Here is a 24,639-nt window from a genome sequence, read left to right as displayed (position 1 = left end):
CTTAGAAGCAAATAGGTTGAAGTTTGAGTGACACCTGATCAGTAATAAGGGATTGAGCAAAGCAGACCTACTATCAAAGCATTAATTTTCCCAATTCTCACCACTAGTAGTGATCTCATCACACTTAACTAGGAAACTATTTATGTTCTTAAAGGAATTTAGATATCATACCGTGTGAAAATGTAACCCTTGTGAGTAGTGAACAGTATAAATTTCATAGCTCTTAAAAACACTCTTAGGATATTTCCAGATTGATTATATTTTAAAGAGAGAAAATTGCCCAGGGATGCTGTAAATGGTTATCATTTTCACATCCAACACCCGGGTATCTTTAAATTTGCTCGGTATTGGATTTTAATAGCCAATTCAAATAGATTTCCACTGCTAATTCACATACTTCAGATTTTTTTTAACTTTTTTTTTTTTTCTCTATGATGTTGTTAAGCATCCATGCTGCAAGGTGGATGTCATAAATCTGAGTGAAGCATTATTACTTCATCTGGAGGTAGATGTCCAGAGTAGTGACAGTAGTATCAGGAGTGGTCGTGTAACTATGTTGCTTTACAAAGGACCCCTTTCTCAGTCAGCAGGGAGTCTGGCCAGCAGTTTCAACGGAAATTGAGTACAGAATGGGCTTTGGGTGCAAGAAAGCATTTCTGATATACTTAACTAAATGTAAAAAATGCTAGATGTCAAAAGGCACTCGTAAAAGCTGGCACTTAATGTCTTATTCAGGAGTTCATTTCAAATGAACCCCTACTAAGTTAATCAATAATCACATAAGATTAGGTTGTGCACACATGATTATTGGGACTTACATTAGTTTACCATTATGATATTAATTCATTTCAACTACTCTAATGACAATAACATGACTTAAAACCCTCCTTAGGGACAAAAGTTGGACACAGCTTACCTATTATATAACTATTTCCTGGAAGAAAAAAGAAAAAGTTATATGAAGTTCATTTGATATTTTAGTATAACCTTTGGGTATAGAAAATACTGCCTGAACAGCATGTTCTCTCCTCTTCTATTTCAGTCGTCACAAACTTCCATAGGAATGGTAGATGCATGAATGAATCCTGTGCTTCTGGAAATCAGCAAACAAACATATATATGTATGAAATAGTAACTTCTGGTCATATATATAAATTATTGATCATTTACAAACATATACACATACATACATATGTATATATATATCTTAGTATATATACACACACTTTTATGTATCAGCATATATATTCGTATATATGTAGGCAAGATATATGAAGGTTTTTTTTCAGATCAAACATTTACCTTAACTTCTGTGTTAGAATTTTCCCACTGAACATCTACATATACATTCAGAAATATGAGTGATTTAATTTTTCTATCTTTAAACGTTTATGAATGTAACTCTTTATAACAATTTAAAAAAAACAATACCACTATATAACAATTTTAAGTTACCAGAGGACCTTAAAGCAAAAAGTGATAATCCAGACAAGATAAAGCTTTCAGATAATTCTGAATCAGAAAAATTGATAGAGTGAGTATCTTTAACTGCTTTTTGGGGGCCCGGGGAAGGAAAACTGCTGGCTGCAGAGACTGGGACGATACAGTTACACCTCCGAGGAACACAAACTCCACCTAGTGGTAGCTCCGATGATGAAATTTTAGAAAACCAGAAATTCTGAAGCACGATCTCAGTTGTATAACTGGGCTGTGAAATCTAAGAATAAAGATATAAATTATCTTTGGGAAAGTAACAAATTATAGAAAAATATACTAAAAATGTTTCTACAGCTTTTTGTTATTGTTCACTTGATGAAAGCCTTTTCATAATAAAAGTACCTTACATTTTTATCATAAGGGCTGTGAACTTGTTAAAAAAGTTTTATATTAATACACAGGTACATGTAACTTGTTTTACTTGTTTATTCTTTTTTATTTCTGAGGAAGACATGTAAAAAAGACATCTGAATGGATTAATTTGCTGCTGCTTTTTCCTAAGCAAACTGGACCATCTGGTATGGACCAGATAAATATACGAGTTCCTGAAACCAGCTTTGGTGAACATCAGCTTAGACTCCATTGCGTAAACTTTGGTAGCATTAAGTTCAAGGGTAATTACCACTCCAATGTACTATTTTCCTCTTAAATAGTTCACATTTAAAAGAAGTATTACCTTATGGTAATAATTTCTGTGACTGAATTTCTCCCCTTAAAAATAACTAAAGCTCATTTAAATTAATGAGGCCACTATTGGTCTATCCCTCCTTTTCCACTTCTTTACTGTTCACAATACTATCCAGGCAGAGCAGAAATGACATGTACATTTAGGAAAACAAGAAAATGTGTAAATATAATGCACACTGGGAAAAAAATAAAAATCTCATGTACAGTTCATTGCAGAACTCAAGTGTAGCCCAAAGGAAAGTAACAGTTCAAAACAAAAAGATCTTAAGTAACTCTGCTAATGCATGACCCAAACATCCAGTATTCCTAGGTTTTCTACAAAGATCACCTGTCCCTTGCAAAGTATTATGACAAGTACTCAGTTTAGCATTAATTCTTTATTTTATAATTTATCCTAGGGCTTGTGTATGTTCATAAAAACTATGCATATTTGAGTAAGGGCCAAGCAGATACTGGATCAGATTCATCAGGGTAAGGGTTATATTTCCTATTTATCTAGACTAAATGTTCAGAAATCAGATTTCATTTAGAGGGGATGCTGGTAATTAGAATAGTGGGTTTGTCCCTTTTGCTTCTTGGACTAATTAAAAAAAACAAAGATTCTGCTCATCCATACCAGTAATGGGATTCACTATTCCTGCTTTCTAATCACCATCTGAAGAAAAGCCAGGTTGCCTGCAAAAAGTGTGAATATATAGCCCACAGCAATCTGCTTGTAATATCGAGGTATTCCATAATAACTTAATATTGCATTCTTCTCCTGTAAGAAAAGCTTCACTAGAGACTGACTAAGGTATGGATGTTCAAAGACTACAGCATTGGGATCCAACTGAAACTACAGTAAGGATGTCCACCTTTTATTCTGTGAGGAGAGAGTCCCATCACCTTATGTTGATTTCGGCAGGACTGAAGGCATTCAGCTTCTCTCAGAGATGAGAAGTTTGTGCAACTCCCAGTTTGGCAGGATTCTGACTTACATATTTATGTCATTGTTAGAGGTACTGTTTCCAATGGAACTACTGCCATTTACAAAATTAGGCACATACTTAAGTAACTTCCTCAACGAGGGCCTACATGTTAAATACACAGGGTGTTTATTGCTATTTTTCTAAGTCAAAACAGAAAGAGACACATGTAAGTGTGTACTGTCTTTTGTACCAAGTAAGTATGTCTTTAAAATGTGAACTTCAATATTCTCACCCAGTTTAAGTCAAATAATATCTTAACATCAAATATTTATAGTTTTGCAAGAGCATCGAACTGAAAGTGGTGCTCTGTAGACTGAAACAGCATAAAGTTATTTAGCAAAAAACATGAAATGCCTGTATTCAACTTTTCACATAAAAAAATATATTTTGTTTTACAACACTAACAGTTAAGGCCACAGAACTCCAGCAAGATTCTGACAGACATATCAATTGCAACTATTAAAATTACCAATAAATACCAAGAAAATGGTCTGCATGTTTAAAATCACAACAATCAAATCAATCAAAGCAACCATCAACAGCTTCAGTAACTCGTAACTGTTTTCAAGTATAAATTGCATTATGTGCTTTAAGACTGTCACATTCTTACGTATTATAACAGTGTTAGAGTAATATACAAGTAGAAGATTTCATCCTTCTGTCCTGGTTAGTCACAGTTTCCTTGGAATTCTCCAATGTATGATTCTGATTTTCATCTTTACTGTCTTCACCAGACAAATCTTCTTTTTCTTGTTCACTCTGGAATGGCTTTCCAGATAAATCTTCCTTTCTGTTGCATACATTCTTCTGGCTTGTCAGTGGCTTTCGCTTAAACAGGGAAAACTGGAGTATAAAAAAATCAAAAAAAAAATAAATAAAAAGTGCCTTTTGTATATAACAGGGTCAATTTAGGTCACAGATTTATCCCTGGTAAAATAAATCTTTTTTTTTTCAAAACAATATGACTATTTAAAAATGCTAATGAAAAACACCCTGCTGCACTATTTGAAATGTGTCAAAGTAACAGAAATGAATAAAATAAATTAAAATGATTGAATTTTGTCAAATTACACATTATACGGCTTGTATATAATAATGCAAGTGGTGCAAAATTATTTGTGTTGCTTTCAAACAAGTCTGAGAAAAGGGCCAGAAATAAAAGCTCAGATCAGCAAAGCCCAAAGCAGTTAATGCTTAATATGCTTCATTATAACCACGTGTCCCATTAAAGTTAATAACAATATCTTTTTATGCCAATGAGACTACACACATGCTCGAAGTTAACTGATGCTTAAGGACTTTGTTCAACAGGAAACACAGCAGCCAGTCTATGCAGAAGCCTTTGGGTCCTAAACATGTAAGAAGTTCCATGTAGAGTATACCTCAATATGCATATATATATATATATATCTTAAATCAGTGCACGTTGGAAACAGATACAAGATCAACTAGCTGAGCTGCTGCTTTCATAAGGAAACATGGTAGAAAAATTATTTAGCTAATGTTTCATAAGAATCAACTCCAAAGCTTTCACCTCACTGAAACCTGATGTGAGTAACAACCTGTCTTTTATGGGCATGCTGTACAAAATCAGGTGATAATGGACTTTTTCTCATTTCTACTGACAGAAATACTATGATTTATTTTCATAGAACATATTTTCTTCTGGTCTTGCTAACTGTCACTAATACATACTAGCCATTCACTGTTCAAATATACTCTCATGAGGCTAATTACAACAATGTATAAAAATTTGCAGACTGACTTATATACTTGCTTTTAGAAGAAACCAAATTAAACTAACCATCAGTTACATACACAAAACTTTTTTTTTTTTCATAATAAATTGTAATTCATTAAATAATCTCTTTTTTTGTATCGGAGGATTTCTGCATAAGAGATGGTCAAGCATCACACACGTATTCTTTAAGGGCGACAGAAATAACTCTGGGAATAGCAGAGAAGTTCTTTGAAATATCAAAAGTGTAGTTATGTTGCTTACTTTCACACTAATTATAGTAATGTCTTATTTGTTTTCATTCACTTGCTATTTCTTTTATTGCAAAATTTACCACTGTGTATATGCCTTAGAGAACTCCCCATTATAAGCTTCATCAGAGCAAATGTATCAACATAAGACATTTTTTAATAAAGGAAATATATTGTATCTATATATTACATATACATAGAAAATATATAAAAAATAAAGGAAATACAATTTAATAAAGGAAATATATTGCAATATTTTTAGCCTAACAGGAGTTGAAGTCATAAAACTGTCTCTTAACTTTTTATAGCTTCACAAAACAGTTGTTTTTACTGCAACAAGACAATACTTAAAATAGCTACTTATGTTTTGTGTTATTCACCATGTAATTTCTAGTTTTGCGACTGTTCCATTTACATTCCCTATTATGAAATATAACTTAGCTTTATTTTCAGCCTCACATTATTTCTCCCTCATGTGAGCTGGTGTAAAACCAGAAGATAGCACAAGCATATATATGGCAAGAAGGAGTGCCAGAGATTTGCGTGATTACTTTTAAAAGACAGTTGTCTTGTTCCCTTCAGTCTGTAATTATGGTGTCACTTCCCAGGTACAATGCTGTATGTTTCCTTACGAAGACTTCAATTTTGAGAGGAAATCTTGGAAGAGATTTTTGTGAATAGAAAGGGTATACTGAAGTTAGTGGGGAATTCTGCCATCCCTAAAGGCATTTCATCTTAGCTAAATCTGTAACAATTGGTGTGTGTTTGTATGTTGGCTATACATTCCTCTTTGCAAATGGGGACTTATCATTCTCTCTCCTCCTCCTAAATCACGGCAAAACCTTCATGCGGCCCTGGCTTACACCTGAGTCCAGTCAAGTCACAGATGAATGACAGTTATAGAATACATATGTGCTGGACATTCACACAACTCAACTGAAGGTTTGTGGGTGATGGGTGTAATAATTTGGATTTCATGAGACAAGTGTCCGTTGTCCACATGCAAGGTGCACATTTACTCCTACGACGCAACCCTAATAAATCTGCTTTGGCAATAGAGTTGTATACTTCGTTTGACTTTCATTTGACTTTATTTGAACTTTATTTATTTTATTTGACTATATTTCACATTTGACTTTCATTATACTTTCATTTGCCACTGAAGAATTAACAACTTTTTTCCTTCCCCTGTAAGGCTTTTCCATTACTTCCAAGTAATTACTTCCAAGTAACTCAATAATACAGTTTAGGTACATTAGTTCCCACTATTTCAGTTTACCTTCTAGTTTACTGTTTTTTATGTTAAAATAAAGGCAATGTTACAAACAGCCAAGGAAAAAAAAACCTGATGGTAAGAGCAGCTTGTAATATCTTGAGACATATTAAGAACATGACAAGACAATGGGATACCATATGAAAAAATCGTAACAAAAAATACTAAATATCTGGCCTTTTTCCATAATAGTAGCTATTAAATTACATTAAGCTACAGGTGCTATATATCTTATCTATCTACCTAAATCTATATATTATCTCCCAAGTACCAAGTGATAAGATGAGGAGAAATGGCCTCAAGTTGCACCAGGGGAGGTTTACTTTGGATATTAGGAGAAATTTCTTTACTGAAAGGGTTGTGCAGCATTGGAACAGGCTGCCCAAGGAAGCAGTTGAGTCACCATCCCTGGGGGCCTTCAAGAAACACGTAGGCGTAGAACTTTGTAGCATGGTTTAGTGGTGGACTTGTCAGTCCTAGGTTAAAGGTTGGACTGGATGATCTTAGAGGTCTTTTCCAACCTGAATGATTCTATGATTCTGTGATCTATTCTACAGTGGATTATGACACTACTGTAATATTGGGATACGTCCATAGACAGTAGTATCCCATCATTCTGCAGTGCAGATCCTCTAATGTTATAATTACTCTCAGCTTTCAGTATAAGCATCTTCTTTTCTTTCCTTAATCTGTCATCAACATATTGGAGTCAAATAGCCAGGATGTGTCACATCTAAGGTTATAAGGCCCTCTATAATTTTAAGGGCAGGGAGTAGAAGTATAAAACACACACCAACCTGCATGTCTGACAATCTCTGTCAGAAAAATGTTGATATACATGCTTAATACAAAATCTTCCAATATGAAGATGACCAACTGTTTCATTTTGATCCACGGACAGAGAATAGTAAAAAACACTTCCACAGCAAGCAACACACATGGGTATCAAAAAATACAATCAAATTTTAAACAGAAACAACGGGTGGCTAAGCACTGTAACTGTTTATGCAGTTCAGGTAAATTTGGGTATTTGCTGCACCTATATAACTGACCAATGCCTTCTTGGTCACTACTAGAAGTAGAATGAAAAATCAGGCCACTTACCTTTTTTCTCCCTGTTATTCCTTCAGCTATTTGGTCCTCAGTGTTCTCTGAAGAATTACTCACAGTATGATTGTCAGTGCTTTCTTTCTCTACAATAATATAAACCTTTATATTAACTTCCTTCCAATTCTTGCAAGTTAGGAGCAAAAAGACCTCTTATTCAAATTACTTTTGAAGTAAAAGTCACTAAATAAAATGTGGATCTTAAGCAATCAGAGTATTCAATTCAACTTCATGCCCAGTCTGACAAGAATGTTTTAATTTTTTTCATTTTTCTATATAAGGCCCTTGTATTATTCTCCAAATGTTTGATTTTCCAGAAAAGAATAAGCATGGCAGTAACATGATATAAAATGTTTTGACTTGGACGCTCATAGTTTCCTCTTGTGGACAGAAGACAATGTCTTGTACACAGATTTTGAAAATACATTCTAATTTGGAAAAGCTGACTTTTAGGGCAAGAGTTATTGTTCAGCATTAATCTTTATTCCATAGAATCTTCTGGTAAAGGAAAAGGTTTCCAACTGAGTTGATATTCCCATGTTTCAATTTTCCTATACTCTCTGCATGAATGATACAAATTTAGAACTTAATACCAAAACTTCCAGCTCACTGAATGATGGAAAATATTTAAGCATCCATTCCACACAAGCTGTTCCAATTATAATATTGAAGATAAATGGCATAGCTTCTTCATTATTAAAGGGAGTGATCTTTTTTATATCACAATTATTTTTTCTTACAAAAGAACAATTACAGATTATTCTAGAATTTCTAAAATTCTAGAGAAAGAAGCTTTTTTGAGTTGTCTTGCATATAGGGCAGCCAACTTCATGCTCCCCTGCTTTTCTAAAGGAATATCTGTTATCAGCCTGCTCAACTTGTCCTCAAAACTACGAGCAACATCTAGACTCAGATCTTCAGCGTCTTTGAACGGTGTTCAGAAATGACCACGTTCCACCAAAAATAATCTGTTTATGAACATAATGAGGAAATGTCATTGGTGGGTAGGGATAAAAAAGACTTCTGACAAGCTAGTCCGCTGAAGTGAAGAAACATGGCACCTAAAGAAGTTGCTTGAGAAATAATAGTTACCAATACTTCACAACTAGAACTGCTCTTTTTCAGTAAAACAATCCTTTCAAGAGAAAGTCTTTTTTGTGGACTTCCTCCAAAACATAACTGGGAAAAGTGTGTTGTTTTTTTTCTTGCAACTCATTAACAATTAGTAGTATTTTTTGCCTCTCAAACTTCATTCTCTCTCAAGAACTGCTTTACCAACCACTGACAGTAACTCTATTGTTCAGTATATTTATAATAGAGATTATTTAGAAAAGTTTTATTTTTTTGAAATGTTTTATATATTTTTAGAATGTATACAATGGTCCAGTTCTTAGGAATTGTACTCTTACCCTGCTCAATGATGGTCTCTTTCTGAGTAGTCTCTTCTGTCTATAGAGAGACAAAACAATGAAATTTCTACTTTCAAACTTGCTAAAAAATAAAATGTTTAACTATAAACACCTACCTATGTATTTTTCCCTCTACTAAAACCACCCCAAACAACTTCGCATTTCTAAGATATCTATATTAAAATAAATGCAAGTTAAAGAAACAAATTATTTCACAGACAATGATTTAAAAGGAGTAAAAGATTTTACCTCTGCAGTTTCCACTGTGCTATTCCTGGTTTTCTCTCCCTCAGGTGTTTTACTATGATGTTTCTTTTTTTCATATTTTTCCTCCATTGCCTCTTTGTCTGTTCCTTCTCCTTCTCCTTCTGCTTCTCTTTCTCCTGCTTCTTCTTTTTCTTCTCCTTTTTCTTCCTCATCCTCCTCCTCTTCCTCGTCTTCCTCCTCATCTTCCTCCTTCTCCTCCTCTTCTACTTCTTCTTCTTCTACATCTTCTTCATCTTCTTCTTCTTCATCTGTCTCCTCATCTCCAGATGAGTTTTGTTCCTTTGACAAGATGGCCAAAAAAGAATTTTGAAATGCATGCTGCACGATGCTATCATGCTCCTAACCGTACACAAATCATACACATCACTATTTGACTAAGAACAAGAAAATGCAAAAGAAAATGTTCTAAGGTAGATAAAATAAGACAGGAGTCGTTATTCAAGGTTCGCTCTCAAAGAAGGACTCTCAAAAATCTAACTTTGCCCTCAGAACTGTGCCCTCAGAAAAGCATTATTATGTCCCTTATCTGAGGACACAGTTGAGTTAGCTCATGTTTACACTACGAAGTCTTACATTTTGTTATGCTAAGTTTAAATGCTTTGCCACTGCATGACTTACTTTTTCAAAATGGGCAAAAGAATTTTTTTCATCAGAATAATTCTGCCTATGTTGAAAAGCAAGGGTTAATGTCTTGACAGATCCTTTCACCTTAAAAAAGTGTTTAACTCAGCCAGAACTTTCATGATGCATGGACCACACTTCCTGTTACCATATGTAAGGGCAGAAAGTACATGAGCTGCATGCTTCTGCATCAGAAGTATTTGGGTGAGGTATCTTTTCACGCAGCATGTAGATTGAACAGCACTGCTGACACACTCCATCCTGTTTAGACATACCATTTTCACATTACCATCTGGTCCTGTGACCTTGTGTGCTGTTGGGAAGTTTCCCAGAAGCAGTGCAAAAAGATTCCATGAGGAGATCCCACTGTGGTTTCCCTGGGGCTCTGCACAGTGGAAAGTCATTGAAAGAACACTAACAATAACTGCAAAAATCCTGTCTGCTGGCATTTGGAACAAGGATAAGGAAAATGACAGCAGGTTTCTGGAAGGGTGTGAACGTTTTTTGAAATGTCCTTGATTTTTTCATTTGTTTGTTTTAGTGAGAAATTTGATTAGGAAACCAAACATGACAAACTCTTTATGCACTTGATTCTTCTATAATATGTTCAGACATCTACGATGGAAAGCAAAAGCAAATAACTTTCACCTCTCTAGGAGATGAAAAAGGTTGTTTCTTAGATATCAGTATATCCGAGGAACAACGAACAATAAAAACTGAAAATGTTTTCATCTGAACTCCTTTGGAAGTGGTGTTATTTATCACTGGTATACTTTACCTGTAGGCTTCTATGGCACCACTATAGGACACTGCAATATTAAATACAGAAGTGTTTAGAGATAACGCATGCACAGGATTTTGTCTTTGCAAAAAAATGTAAAAATAATTCCACTAGATAAAATACTGACATACAGTCTTCCAGAGGACTGTAAGATTGATGTGGAATTATTCAGAATGGACATCTGTGAAAAAGAATTTTCTATTTTTGATTCCTTCAAAATTAAGACAGTTTTCAGAGATATTAAGTAAAGTAATGGCCTATGGAAGAGACTCCACTTAGTCACTGCAAACTGGAGAAAATTTAAGATTAATAGCACATGTATGCACTATGCAACATTCCTCTACTAAATGGAGCATAAGGTAAAGATAGTTAAACGTAAATGAGAAGTTTTGTCCAGCTTTGAACCACCAAAACCATTTATCCCAGTTTATAAGCACATATAAGTATCTCTAGCTGTGCTGACATGAGGATACTGTTCAAGCAATCAACAACAAAAATGCTGACATTCTATACAGTGTAGGTAATAAAAGTAGTTAGGATTTGAGTTCTGAACAGTCATGACATATTCACATCAAAATTAGTTCCCAAAGACAAACTGATATGAAAAAGCTCTTCTTCCAATCCTCACTTGTTCAATTACACAATACAATCTCAAAAATCACCCGTACTCCTGGCCTCACTTTTATTCACACTTCACCTCCAGCTTTCTATCTACTCACAACTGCTTTCTCCCTCATCTAAATATTCAAAACATAATTTAACAATACAAAGCATATTTTCTTTCAAGACCATTTCTTCTGCACAGATAACGTGTCTGATGGCGAGCAGCACTCTTAATTCTCATTAAGCTGGAAGCAGTATCTACCAGAGGTAACTAAGAAAAGCTGAACTTGGTGTTTATAAACACTTCCTGGAAGCACAGTCTAGTGCTAAATCAAAAGAGAAAGGAGGGAAGAACCATTTTGGGGGGTAAACTCTGGTAAATGTCATCAGATCTAAATGCTCCAAATAGCTAGGAACGTTAACATAAAGCAACATTAAAAAATACTCTTTTTTTTCTGTGTCCCTATAGAGTCAACACTGATCAATGGGGACTTAGAATAGCATTATTCAAAAAAATGATGTGTGAACAGAGTATAAAATTGCTGTCAGCAATCTTGAGTTTTTCTATCATGTAGACAGGGTTTGCACTGTGGTAAGCAACATCATAAACATGGACGTGTTTGGTATACTTGAATGAAAAAACAGAGCACAATCAGTGTGATATCATCCATGGCATCCATGACAACGTAATTACGGCATTTCAGAAACTGTACACAGATATCTCACGGTAGCCTTATAGAACTTACAAGATTCCTATGCCTATAAAAACCACTGTTCTTTTACAGATGTGTAATGGTTGAACTTCAGTGTACTACTCCATAGGTTCTGCTTATGGTTAACTTATGTATTAGGTTTGGATGCTTATGGTTAACTTTTGTATTAGGTTTGGATTCTAATATCAAAACAACTTTTCCTATTAGCCTAAACAAAGGTACCTAAATGTAGGAGTCTACACGGGAAGCTAAGCTTAAAAAATTAAAAAAAAAAAAAAAAAAGCATAAAGCTAAGCTGTCATTTTCTTCAGTGGAATTCCTTTGACAAACACCACTCAGATATCCCAGGAATCTGAGACATCCTTCCGTGGGACTTAAAAGGACCCAGTGTCATTCTAGACCCCAGTTCACAGCCATACAGGATATCCCACAACATCTGAAGTGACACTGGATGTGTTTGGGTAACTGAGTCATGCCCCCAGTCAAACCATTAAGTGGAACTAAGAGCGGTGGAGCTCCAAGAAGATGCCTACTGGTAAACTGAACAGCCTCCCAGACAGATCACATTCCTACCGACTATACTTGCAGCTTGGCAGAGGTGTCACTGGCTGTCACCTCATCTTATCAACTTCTACAATAACCCATTTCAAATTATAACTCTTGATAGCACAGTTTAATTACCGTCACTTTCGCATGCTCATTTACAGGCATGTTTTGGAGAGTTTTTACCAATGTAAGTGAACAAGATGAGCATGCCATACTACAGACATCCTTTTTACTTCAAAAGATGAACCATCAGGCCATTAAAAATATCTGAATAGTTTGACACTACTATTTAAAGCAAATATATAACCCAATGTAAACGCTGCATTATTCTCCATCATCATGCCTTAGAAGGTTTATTTTCTTATTTCACTTTATGTTCCCTGGTCATAGAAAGATAAAGCTGTAAGAATAGCTTCAATAGTTTTAATTCTAAAGTTGAGACACTGAAAAGATGACTTGGTCAGGGACACACACAGAAAGTCAACAGCAGCAAAGAATATGCAAGAAAAATACTTGAAATGGCTTTTATTTAAGCCTCAGATTCCAGTTTCTTCAAGGACAAAAAAGTTGTCAGCACTACGAAACAACCTTTTCCATAATGCTGTCACACCTCTTGTCATGCTCTGGCCAAAAAAAAAATCACAGTGAAGCTTGAAGACATGTCTCATGGTAGACCTTGCTCAAATGACAGCTGGGAACCGGGTTTCTCGATATTGCCTTCACTGTTTCATATACTTTACAGAACCTGACAGCCTGGCTGTCCATATTGAACATTTCAGAAGGGGAAGTCTTCTGGTATCTTTCCAAGTCTCCTCAAGAAGTCAAAATATTTTTGGTTTGCCACCACCAATTTATGTTTCTAGGGAAGAAAATCTCAAAACCACTGACAAAACATATCTGGATCTTCTCAAATCTTTTTCAAATCCTGTGAAAACTTATCAATGAAGAGAAATCTGTAACTACTACGTGTACCACTAAGAAATTGGGAGTTCTGGGAAGTTCTGGCCTACAGAACAGATATTTCTCTTTCTATTTGTCCAGGAAACTGTTAATAATCCACAGAGAAGATTATTATAAAGACAGCTGAGAATGAGGTAGTTAGCTACATGCTGCTTCTTTGGCTACCTTCTGCCAAGCAGCCACAAATTTACAATTGCTTACCAGAGTTTTCAATCATGGAGGGAACAGATTCCTCCTATTACCTGTCCAGCCTATTACCTTTAGATGCTCCAAAGTATCCCATGGGTCTCTTATATAGTACGACAACTGAACTAAATACATACCTAAAAGGAGTTTCACTGTGAAGAAGACTCATAGAAGATGGATATCAGCTCTATAGAGGTTGATATATGGGCCACAGTTGCTGTCATATGGGAGTTAACAACGCTCCCTTTGTAAAGCACTGGTAAGGACAACAACAGAATACATTTCTACAGACCATCCTTCTTTTTTGATGCAGGATTGAGGGGGAAGAGGTATAGGAATTACAACTTTCGAAGATCTCCAAAACACTAGTGCATGTCAATGTCACTCCTGAATTGTCTATGCTGGGAAGATACACTATGTTAATATTCTGCTAACAAGGCATATAAAGTAACAAGGTTAACCATTAATTTACATATAGATGCAGAAGACAATAAAAAGAATTCTGTTTACCCTTTGTGGGTTATAAATATATGGATGGGTAGGCACATACCATTTTGTTGATATTGATCTTGTAATGATGTCAAGTTACATAATGTGAAGTGCTTGGAAATACTTTCTTACAAAACTCTTCATAAGGCTAAGATACATACCTCACAGTTATTTAGGGGTTACTGTGAAAGCCTAATATCTTAAAAGCCATACAGTGCTAGCCATGTCGTTAGGAATTTGAACTGGACTTTCATTTTGTAGCTATTAATATAGAAAAGCTATTAGCGCAGCTATTCTAACCCTCAGAGAAGTATTTTCCACTTTAATGATTATTAAAGAAAAAGCTGTACAGATTAAGATAGAAGTATTCAAATGAGAGTACTCAAATGAGAGATTTAAAAGCTTATTCTTTCACTTACAAGCAGTGAGGCAGTCAAAAAGCCAAATTAGGCTTTCCTTGTATATTTTCATGAAGACAAACAGGGGAGCTCAGCTGCGTACACGCAAAAGAATTTTCAGTAGAAACCAAAGCCCATCACCATACCTCACCTAAAAATTAAAATCTGGAATCCTATGAGGTTTTATTTGTTTGGTGGTTGTATAATTCTATGTCAAGAGCATTCAGCACAGATTATCTGATACTTTTAACAGTCCCTTAACCGGGAAGACTTCTGTCATGTAAGAGTCCTGGAATATTAATGTAATGCTGAGCTCATAATTTCCTGCACACTGTGCAGACAGTCAAGCAAATGAAAGTAACTTTTATGTCAGGCATGAGATTCTGTTCCTACACGTTAAGCAAAAATTGAACTCTAATGATAGCTGTGTTTTTTTGCTAATATGATGGAAGAAAATATTTCAAAGTATTTGATGCCCACACAGTGACACAATGACTACTATGAATATGTGACATCAAATTACTACAATACTATTTGTGACACTACAATTGCACCCTCTAACAGGACGGTGTCACTGAGAAAACTTGAGTAAAATAGTAAACAATGTAGGTAGAAACTGAGCAGACTCGTTTTTCATTGTTGTGTTCCTCAGTCATCTCTGACCACACTTTACTAAACAATATATTTTGTTTACCAGAAACCAAACGAGGACCTGTAAGTTTTCACAGATCTGTCCATTTTTGTCACAGGCTGGCAGTACACATACTTTGCATTAAAAATAAATCTGATTGCGTTTTCAGGACTTTAGATATCACTCAGAAACAGTACAGTGATGTTTAGTACACAGTACTACAGAGTCCTTTGTTGCTGCCATTACCTTACACATTATTTCAGCTGGCTGTGATGTAATTAGTCTGTGGCTGGCCAGCTTGCTACTGTAGGAGTAACTGAAGATACCCCTCTGAATTTTTGTTGGAGTATAAAAAACTCCTTAACAATGTATGAAACCTTAATGTAAAACTACTTTCTAAAAAAGGCAGCATTTGTATTTTCAGGTTTGTTTTAGATTTTGACTTAATCTCTTCACTACAAAAATAATTTAAATAGAATTACCTAAAGGATAGGATTACCTACAATTACCTCCAGCAAGTCAGAACAAATTTTTATTATTTATTTCCCAAGATAAGTCAACATGTGAAATAGCTCAGACACATTATGGCTTTCACATACAAAACAATATCTTCTCCAAAAAGTCTGCTTTCCTTGGAGAACAAATAAATAATATCAATTTCTAATGTGAAAATGAAAACAAACAAATAAACAAACCCAAAACCAACCAACTCTACAGAACTAGAGTGTTTTGTTAAATACATACCCTTTAATTTTTAATCACTTGGAAAAGGCATACCAAAACAAATCCTAGGTACTTAAGCAAAACAGATGAAATATGAGCGGCTTCAAATCTGAATATATTATCTCAGAAATTTGGTGTGTCTTTGAAAGATATTATGCTGCATAAAAAAATGAATTCTTAATGTTAACAGGCAAAGAGTCTGTTAAAAGTAAGTTGGGAATATTAGTCCACACATGGATGCATTTTCTGCATTTTTTCCAAATTCTTATAGAAAAATATTTACATTGTTCTTTTTCTTCTTAGAAATAAGTGTCCATTTTGCAGCAGTTCTGCTGCTGCTGCGTTTCTAATTATGAGAGGCATTTTGTGCCTTGGCTAGACACTGGATAAAATGAAAGTAATTATTTTAAACTTCCTTTTAAGAAAACCAGCCTCTGCCCGGGCGGCTCACAGCCCCAAACTCATATTACAATGATAATGATTGCTGAGTTTCCAGATGAATGTCACAGCAGCGTCTTGTAACATCACTGGTATAGGGGAAATGGGAAACATTACTCTTCAACACTAGAGTGATCTACACCTCCTCAGGTACAAATGCAGATGAAGGCTTTGCTTAATATATAGTTCTACTTACAGCTACCTTCATTTAGCTCACTTTCAATACGTAACCACAAATACTTTACATTTCATACAAACCACTAATACAATTCTGTGTGAAAGGAGGAGTACTTATTACAAATTATAATGCTCTAGACCCAGAACATTAAAGCTGGGATGTTCCATCAGACTGCCCTGTAACCTACCCATCACCCAGAGACAGAAAGAGCTGAGAGCCACATTTGACGTTTCAATGTTGGGACCTCTGTGAAAGCTGGAATGGTAAGTAGTCTACTTGACAACTCAGGACACTGGTAACAAATATTTTCATAACAAAGCATGAGTTTTTGAGATCACGATATTAACATTTATTTAAATGATTATACCATGAGGTTGCCAAGGAAAGAAGCAATGGGCATTAATACAAATCCTTAAAAAAGATGGTGATTATGTGTACTTGCTTTGTCTTTTTGCAATAGAAAAGTAAAGCCTCAGTAACTCTCAGCAGTGCAATCTTTTTACGTCAAAGGTATCTCACCAAAATCTTTTCATTATACGTAAGTAAACCTCTATTCTCTGCATTAAAATGTACAAAAAAGTGTATTAAAATATTATAATTCAACGAGCGACTTCAGGTCAAGAACACGTTCAGAACTTAACTGAGGACAGAACTATAGGTTTGCCATTGGTGCAAGAAAAACATTAACTCAGTTGCTCGTAGAATGCTACAGTACTAAACATCGCCATTTATCTGAATTGCATATCTAGAAATGAGTTGAGAATTTGCCCTTGTGTATCAGATACCATGTAGTCTATTACAGGCTACAGATCTGACAACATTCTTTTGTCTGAAGATCCTGTTATTTCTGAACTTGATTTGGCTTCCCATAAAACTAGTTTTAAAATTAAAGACATACACAAAAGTTCACTTGAGGTCACGGTTCATAAATCTAGTCTATATGTCCTAAGAAAAAGGTCAGATCGCATTTAAAAATATAAAATTATGCTTTGCCCTTAAATTTTTATTTATTTATTTTTGTACCAGAAAGGGTTTCTCAGCCAAGCATTTGTCAAATGACTACATTCACACTGCAAATTCAATTTACTGTTCTGAGAAGTAAGATCAATAAAGTATCATTACTTTATGGAGAAAATAAGCTAAAAGTTACCTTTTAGCTAAGAAAAGCTTGGGGGAAAATGTAAAAGCAATGGAAACAAAAGCTAAATGTCCTTTTCTGCATGATTCCTAATGGCCCCATACTAAAGAATAAGGATGTACCTATCCAGATAAGACATCAGAACAAAACATAGTTAATCCAAACTAGGTATTTTCTGTAGGTTGGAGAAAGACTTTGTTTTTCAGTACAAATTAGGCAAAGAGAACAATTATTTGAATAGTTCGATATTTTCAGCTACAACATGACAAAATTTAAATGCTGAAATTTTGCAAGCATGAGGGAAAATTTATGGTACTACTTATTCAGAAATAATTTGGGAAGAAGTGAACCATGATATCACAGGGCTTGCTGTTTTTCTGGGGAGTAAAGACAAAAGCTGATGGTGAAGAGTTGCGGAGGGGGTTCATTATATAAAGTGAATGGGTGACAAAATTCAGTGTTGACAGATGTAAATGCGTGGAAGTTGAATACCAAAAACTTAAGTGTACATCTGCCCTCAAATTGACAAAGAGAAAATTGACAATGTCAAAATATGCTTAAAATAAGCACTGGGTGGATTACACGGTAACAAAGAGACTTTTGAAAACCCAAAGAAAATCAGAGTCAGCTTGAAAAGAAGTATAAAAGCACCAATTTGTGACATTAGGGGAGGGAAGTGGGAATAGAAGAGTGGACAAAATTGGGTGTGATACTGCCACGAGCTCCCCCACCAGCACCAGGACCTTCCTCAAGGCCTGAGAGAATAGCCTCTCTGCCAGATGCCTGCATGCCAGCTGCTGGACGTGCTACAATGAAGAAGCAGACCCACACCTCGTGAGTATGGGTTGTTACGGGGTGCTTTCTCACCAGCATGGGGATTAGCAGATTGAAGGAAGCAGCTTGGGTACCGATAAATCTAGAACACGCTCAACTCTTACAGGAGGTGTTTGGCAATAGATTTGCCCGTCCCCCTGAAAATCAGGTATGTGCTTGTAACTTGTGCCTGCTGTGAGAAGAACTGTATTTATGTGCAATTCTGTGAACGTGCTCATGAAGGTGTATGTGGGGATTTGAGTTTCTGAGATCAGCAGCAAAAGGCTGCTCAGAAATTTGCATCTGCTTATTAACATGTTACGGATGTCTAGTATTGTTGGTACCTGCTGTGTTACTGCTATTGGTCTTGAATGTGCAGTTCATTGATTGCTGGTTAACTATTATTAACATATCAATAAACCACGTTGATCTTGACTTCGTTTCAACCACAGAATTGAACACTTTTTCCCTGTCACAACCATGAGGGAATAAATCATGGGACAATTAATGCTCTTTTTCTTCTCTAATACAGAGCCATCAAATGAAAGTATCACGCCAGATTCGAGACAAAGAGGAGAGTTACTTCTTCACACAACATTTAAGGTAGTCTAAGAATTGTTTGCCAAAACATGTACCAGACACAAAATGCTTCCATGGGTTCAAAAAGTGAGTGGAAGAAATTCATGAAAAAAAAAAAAAAGGCTATTATATACAACAGATACAACTTCTGAAGCACAGATTATTGAAAGCTGAGTGATTATACAGGAAAAGTATCATTACACATTTTTATTTATTTTTTTGCCAGGCATTCACAGGTTGCCTCTGGCAGAAATAAGACATCGGGCTAGGTAGACCTTTGGTCTGGGCAGTTATGTCTGTTGTTTTCTCTCTCTATTTCAGGATTTTTTCTCCACTAGAAACTAGTTTAGGATGACTTCTGCCATGTTGTGTAAGTACTGCACATAAATCTTTTTTCTATAGTAAATACCAAGGACATGCTGAATTTCCATAAAACTGCAACTACCAAGCTTTATAAATCCGCATGAGTCAAATAAAACAAAATTCCACTCTAGTTATGCTGATGGAGTTCCAAAGTCCCCCCAAACATTGGCATAGTGTACAATTTATGTAACTGTTCTGTGGAAAACCATCAGAAGAGATGCAGCAACGCTCTTTCTTTTCCCCTACCACAGGAATGATCTACAAAGCAATACAAAATCAGTTCTCATTTCAAAGAATTTTTATCCAGACAGAATAAAGAAGAGGAGATGCCCACAACTTGGTTTCTTTTACACTCCTGGGAAACATTGGGAAGACTTATGCTACCAGCATGTGTTAAGAGAGCAACAATGAATGGTCCCCACTTACCTAAGGATCTAGATTAAAAGCTACACCCAAACAGTAAATGAAGATTTATTCCCATGTGGAACCTGAAATCACTTGTTTCAAAGTGCTCTCGTCTTGTTTTTTTTTTCTCTCTCTCTCAAATATTATTTATAAGAAATAACAGAATTTTCTTAGCATACAGCTTTCTTTCAAGACTGAATTTCAGAATCACAAATAAGTAGGCATCGTATCCAAGATGGCCATGGTCTATAAATATGGTTTTAGGTCTATAAAAATACTTCTCAGTATTACTCTAAGTTTAGTCACAGTAACATCCTGATCTTTCCTAAGAAATAAAATAACATGGTTTAACTCTAGTTAGTTTCAAACATAAATATTTTCACAGCACTCCATTACTAGAGTAAGCTGCCTTCTTAGGAAGTGCATTTAACTGTTAAAATGTTCCATTCAATCACAATATCAGGATACTTACCCTTTTCCAAAGACTTGCACATACTCATGTCAACATAACATATTCCAGAAAGTTCCAAAGGTTGAAATTAATTTCACGGGAACAAAATAGAGTCACTGGCGTAAGTATTCTTGTTATAGTTATTGCATACAGCATGTTACTGAAATCAATCTTACCTTCAAACATGGTACATGAAAGTGGTGACTGAAGTTGGAAAGGTTGAACTGAACTAGAATCTACTGGCAAACCATTAATCTACCACAGTCTTTATAGAAAATAAATTCAGGAGACATTGTGTCAAAGATGGTTTAATGTCAGTATCTTACAAAACAACATTAAAAATGTTTCATAATCTCAATATAATGATCTCATTAACATTTTTATTGAGTGATGTTTACTCATTTTGGCTTCTTTCTTCTCCTGTACTCATTTTAAATAAGTTTTAAATAATAATTCTTCCAGAGAATGTCAATACTGAGATCTGTTTACAAAATCTCAGACCACCCATTATCATAGTAATAACTAATAATGCTGAATGACAAGAGTTCATTTCCTTTCTTTTGCTGGTTCAACCACTATTAGCAATAGCACAGTATTTCAAAATCACAAAAATAATTTTTAAGATTTTTTGTGCATTTTAAGGAAGCTTTAGAAATATTAGCATACTTTGCAATTTACAAAAGCAGTTTAGACTTTTACGCCACTTTTGCTACTACTCCATCTAGTTTCTTGGTTTATTACAGTATCTTCTTTCTGGAGATCACTGATGTGACTTTTAGGAAGGGAAAACACAAATCTCCTCCAATGAGAAGAAGCTTAAGTTCTGATCCTGAAAACATACATATATACTTCACACTGCAACAAATACATTCCTCTCCTTGGGAACCTTAAGAGTTAGATGACTAATGTAATTTAGACTTTTGTAGGCAGCTATTTAATCTTTTTCATTTTTTATGTCAAATCACCTGATGTGATAGTCAAAAATTATCACTAAGCAGATGTATTCTGACTATACTGAAACACAGGCCAAATTCTGAGGCTCCTGTTTGTCTTTTTGCACATAACTGTGCACACAAAAATAAGAAGTCAACCTTAAGGCCTTTGGAAAAGCCCAGGCCACCATTTACTCAGGTTTGCCTTTCCATTTCCCTCCCATCTACTGATCCAAGCAGATTTGGCAACTTGGCCTTTCTTTAATTTATGTTGAATACTCAAGCAAACATTTTACAAATATATAAACAGAAGAAAAGTAGTGAGAATGAATATGGAAAAATAAAATTTGAAAATGTGTTTCTTTTATGATTTACTGACACTGTTTTTCATATAAGGCACATTAACAAATAAGCTGCAACTAAAATTCATGTATTACTTCAAAAAAATCTGATTCAAAGGCAAAGATTACACTATTACAATGTGTAATTCATGTTATCAGCATGAAGTTATAATCTGAGGCATACACATCTTCCTTCCTCAGCAACTGTCATATATGATAAAGATGATTGTGCAAATGACTTATCTCATGAGAGCTTCCCAAATCTAAACATTTCCTTCAGTCCTTTTCAAGAAATAGGCACTTCAGTGTATGTATAATAGAAAGTTTTGGCTACATCTTAAAATTAATCTACCGTAGTTCCAGATCTTCCTGAGTAGGCTTAAAATGCATATCCAGTAGTCCATACTACCTTAGAGTTAAATAATGAGGCAGCACATTGTTCCAAAATTGTTCTGAATTATGCAAACCATTTGCTACACGCTGTTTGGACTTCATTTTTTGTTTAGAGCTGTTTGGTACAGCAGAACTTTCTGTCTTCCCTGGTTTCCTGGATTGTCTTTTCTTTTGTAGAAGCTTATTATTAACAATTTTTATTTTACCTTTTCCTTTTTCTTCTTCCTCCCCTTCTTCTTCCTCGTTTTCCTCTTCTTCCTCCTGTCCCTCATCCCCTTCATCTTCTCCTTCCAATTCGTCTTCCTCCTCTCCCTCTTCCCCTTCTTCTTCCTCCTCTTCCCCTTCTTCTTCCTCTTCTCCCTCTTCTCCTTCCTCTTCCTCCTTTTCCTCTTTTTCTTCTTCCTCTTCCCCTTCCTCTTCCCCCTTTTCCTCTTCTTTTTCTTCTCCCTCTTCCCCTTCCTCTTCCTCCTCTCTCTCTCCCTCTTCTACCTCAGCTTCCTCCCCCTCTTCCTCCTCAATTCCCTCTCCCTCTTCCACCTCAGCTTCCTCCCCCTCTTCCTCCTCAATTCCCTCTCCCTCGTCCTCCACTCCCTTTTCTCCCTCCTCTTCTTCTTCTCCTTCTCCCTCTTCTTCTTCCCCTTCCTCTTCATTTCCCCCCTCCTCTTCTTCCTTGTTTTCATCTTCTTCTCCCTCCTTCCCTTCTGTTTCTACCTCTGCTTCTTCCCCTGCCTCCTCCTCTTCTCTTTGCTCTTCCATTTCATCCTCCCCATCTTCTTCTTCCTCTTCCACTCCAACATCCCCCACCTCCTTAGCCCTCTTATCTTCCTCTTCTTGTTCTTCTTCATCTCTCTCTTCCTCTTCTCTGCCTGACAATGCTTCTTCTAACTCCCCCTCTTCACCCTCATCTCCTTCATTCTCCCTTTCTTTTTCTTCATTTTCATCTTCTCCTTCCTGTTCTGCCTCTACCTCTTTTTGTTCCTCCCTGTCTCTATCTTCATCTCCTTCCTCACTTTCAACCCGTTCCTCCTTTTCTTTTTCAGTTTGTTTGTCTTTTGCATCCTCCTCCTCAATATCCTGTTTTTCTCCCTCACTTGATATTTCTTCTTCCTCTATGAACCTGCCTTTCTCATCTCCTTGGTCTGTGCTATCTTCTTGATGATTTTCTTCAACTTCTTTTGCATTCTCATTCTCAGTGTCTCTTTCAACCTGTGATTCATCTCTTTCATTTTCTTCCTCACTATCTTTTTCCTCTTTATCTTCATCTCTTTCTGCTGAGACCTCGTCTCTATCTTCCTCAACCTCAGTCTCTTCTTCTTCCTCCCCTAGTTCAACTTCACTGTCAACTGTTTCATTCAGTTGATATCCATTTTCTTTTTCACTTTTACCGTTTCCACTCTCTTCACTTTCCTGCTCTTGATTAGATTCCTCATCATTCTCAATTTCTAACTGTCTCTCTTCATTAGATTTAGCTTCTGAGTTTGTCTCTTCTTCATTTAGGCTTTTTATATCAGCGTCTTCTACATATTCTTTCGTGTTGTTTGTAGCTTGAACCTCTTCAATTTCACTGACTTCTTTTTCGAAGTCCAAATCTTTTACATCTTCTACTGTTTTCATTGCCTTCTGGATCTCTCTGCCTTCATAACAGTCCCCTTCTTTTTCCCTACTTTTAAGTATGTATTTTGCAAGGTCGTTACTATTTTCTTCACTTGAAGATGATGACATAGTTACTGCTCTTTGTTTCAAAATCTGATCCTTTTTTTTAAACTCCCTCTCCTTTACATTATTTTCTTTCCCTCTGACACCTATTCTTTCACATTTATTAGATTTTTCAACAGCACTCTTTATTTTGTTTCCACTTTCTACTGCTTCTTGACTTCCTTGATTTTCAACCAGATTGGATTTTTCTGCAATTAAAGCAGTCTGGAACTGATTACTGGATGCAGATGGAAGTACATCTATTTTAAGGGATTGCTTAGATCTAACGACTTTTGACTTTTTATCTGAATAATTTGCTTTTTCAGTCAGAATTTGTTTTTCAGTGGGAAAACTATGGGTTACTTCCTCTCTGGCAATTTCAGGATTTTCTGAATATTCTTTTTCCCTTTTCACTAATATACATTTGTCCTTGGTTTGTTGAACACCACTTTTTGAGGTACTAACACTTTGTGCATGCTCAGATTTACCTTTCACTCTAATTTTTTTGGCCACGGGCTTCCCTACAAAGGCACTACTTTTTTCTAAATCTGCATATTGTCTTGGTAACTCTGAAAGTGAAGACTGCTTTTGTAAAGAACCAGAGTCTAATTCTGGACCTTTCTGCATGAAATCAGAATCAATGGTTTTCAGCCCACCCTTACCATCTCTTTTAAGTTTCACATTTTTATTGTTCTTCTATTCCACATGAGAAGCAGAAAATTAAAAAGAAAGAAGGAAAACATTAAGGACAAATGACAGCAAAAGAAAGACTACAGAAACATCTGAACAAGAAAAGAAACAATTTGTGTGATGGGACTAAAAGGTAACATAAAAGGTGGAGTATTTCAAATGAAATTAATTTAGATGTATACATATTAGAAGCATATATCATCCTGTTGATGGCAAATGTACTGTTTTTCACTGTCCAAGCACTCAACGTGAATGCAAAACTAACTATTCAGCCACTATCACATCCCATAAGCTAGAGTAACAGCAATTTGTGAGAGAGGTAGTGTGAACAGAAGGAAAGAATAACAGTTCTCATACACCTTTTTCCACCTGTCC

At 35.6% G+C, this 24,639-nt stretch overlaps 2 protein-coding genes across 2 annotated transcripts in view; both read right to left on the bottom strand.

The window, feature by feature from the left end:
* Positions 1-1,909: 1,909 nt before the first annotated feature.
* Positions 1,910-12,626, bottom strand: LOC136789603 (myb-like protein X). The gene is made up of 5 exons (XM_066989765.1): positions 12,597-12,626; positions 9,180-9,536; positions 8,931-8,970; positions 7,519-7,607; positions 1,910-3,995 (listed from the first exon to the last, which is right to left on the bottom strand). The coding sequence occupies exons 1-5, from the start codon at positions 12,624-12,626 to the stop codon at positions 3,777-3,779; spliced, it is 735 nt and encodes a 244-aa protein (XP_066845866.1). The 3' UTR covers positions 1,910-3,776.
* Positions 12,627-21,222: 8,596 nt separating this feature from the next.
* The window catches only part of RPGR (retinitis pigmentosa GTPase regulator), a 47,795-nt gene continuing 44,378 nt past the window's right edge, over positions 21,223-24,639 (bottom strand). Inside the window, exon 14 of the mRNA XM_066980282.1 lies at positions 21,223-24,270. Within this exon, the coding sequence (XP_066836383.1) occupies positions 21,892-24,270 (2,379 nt within the window). The 3' untranslated portion in view covers positions 21,223-21,891. The remainder of the gene's footprint in view (positions 24,271-24,639) is intronic.

Source organism: Anser cygnoides, chromosome 1 (assembly GCF_040182565.1).
Source record: "Anser cygnoides isolate HZ-2024a breed goose chromosome 1, Taihu_goose_T2T_genome, whole genome shotgun sequence".
In the NCBI taxonomy this organism is placed as follows: domain Eukaryota; kingdom Metazoa; phylum Chordata; class Aves; order Anseriformes; family Anatidae; genus Anser; species Anser cygnoides.
The sequence above is the reverse complement of the archived record's forward strand: the minus strand, read 5'-3'. Positions and strand labels throughout refer to the sequence as shown.

Excerpts from the sequence above, each read along its gene's own strand:
- LOC136789603 (XM_066989765.1), bottom strand. The coding sequence starts at position 12,626 with ATGCCTGTAAATGAGCATGCGAAAGTGACG. Across the intron at positions 9,537-12,596 it reads ATGAGCATGCGAAAGTGACG|GAGCATGATAGCATCGTGCA; the intron begins GTAATTAAACTG and ends GTGTACGGTTAG. Across the intron at positions 7,608-8,930 it reads AGAGACCATCATTGAGCAGG|AGAAAGAAAGCACTGACAAT; the intron begins GTAAGAGTACAA and ends ATATTATTGTAG.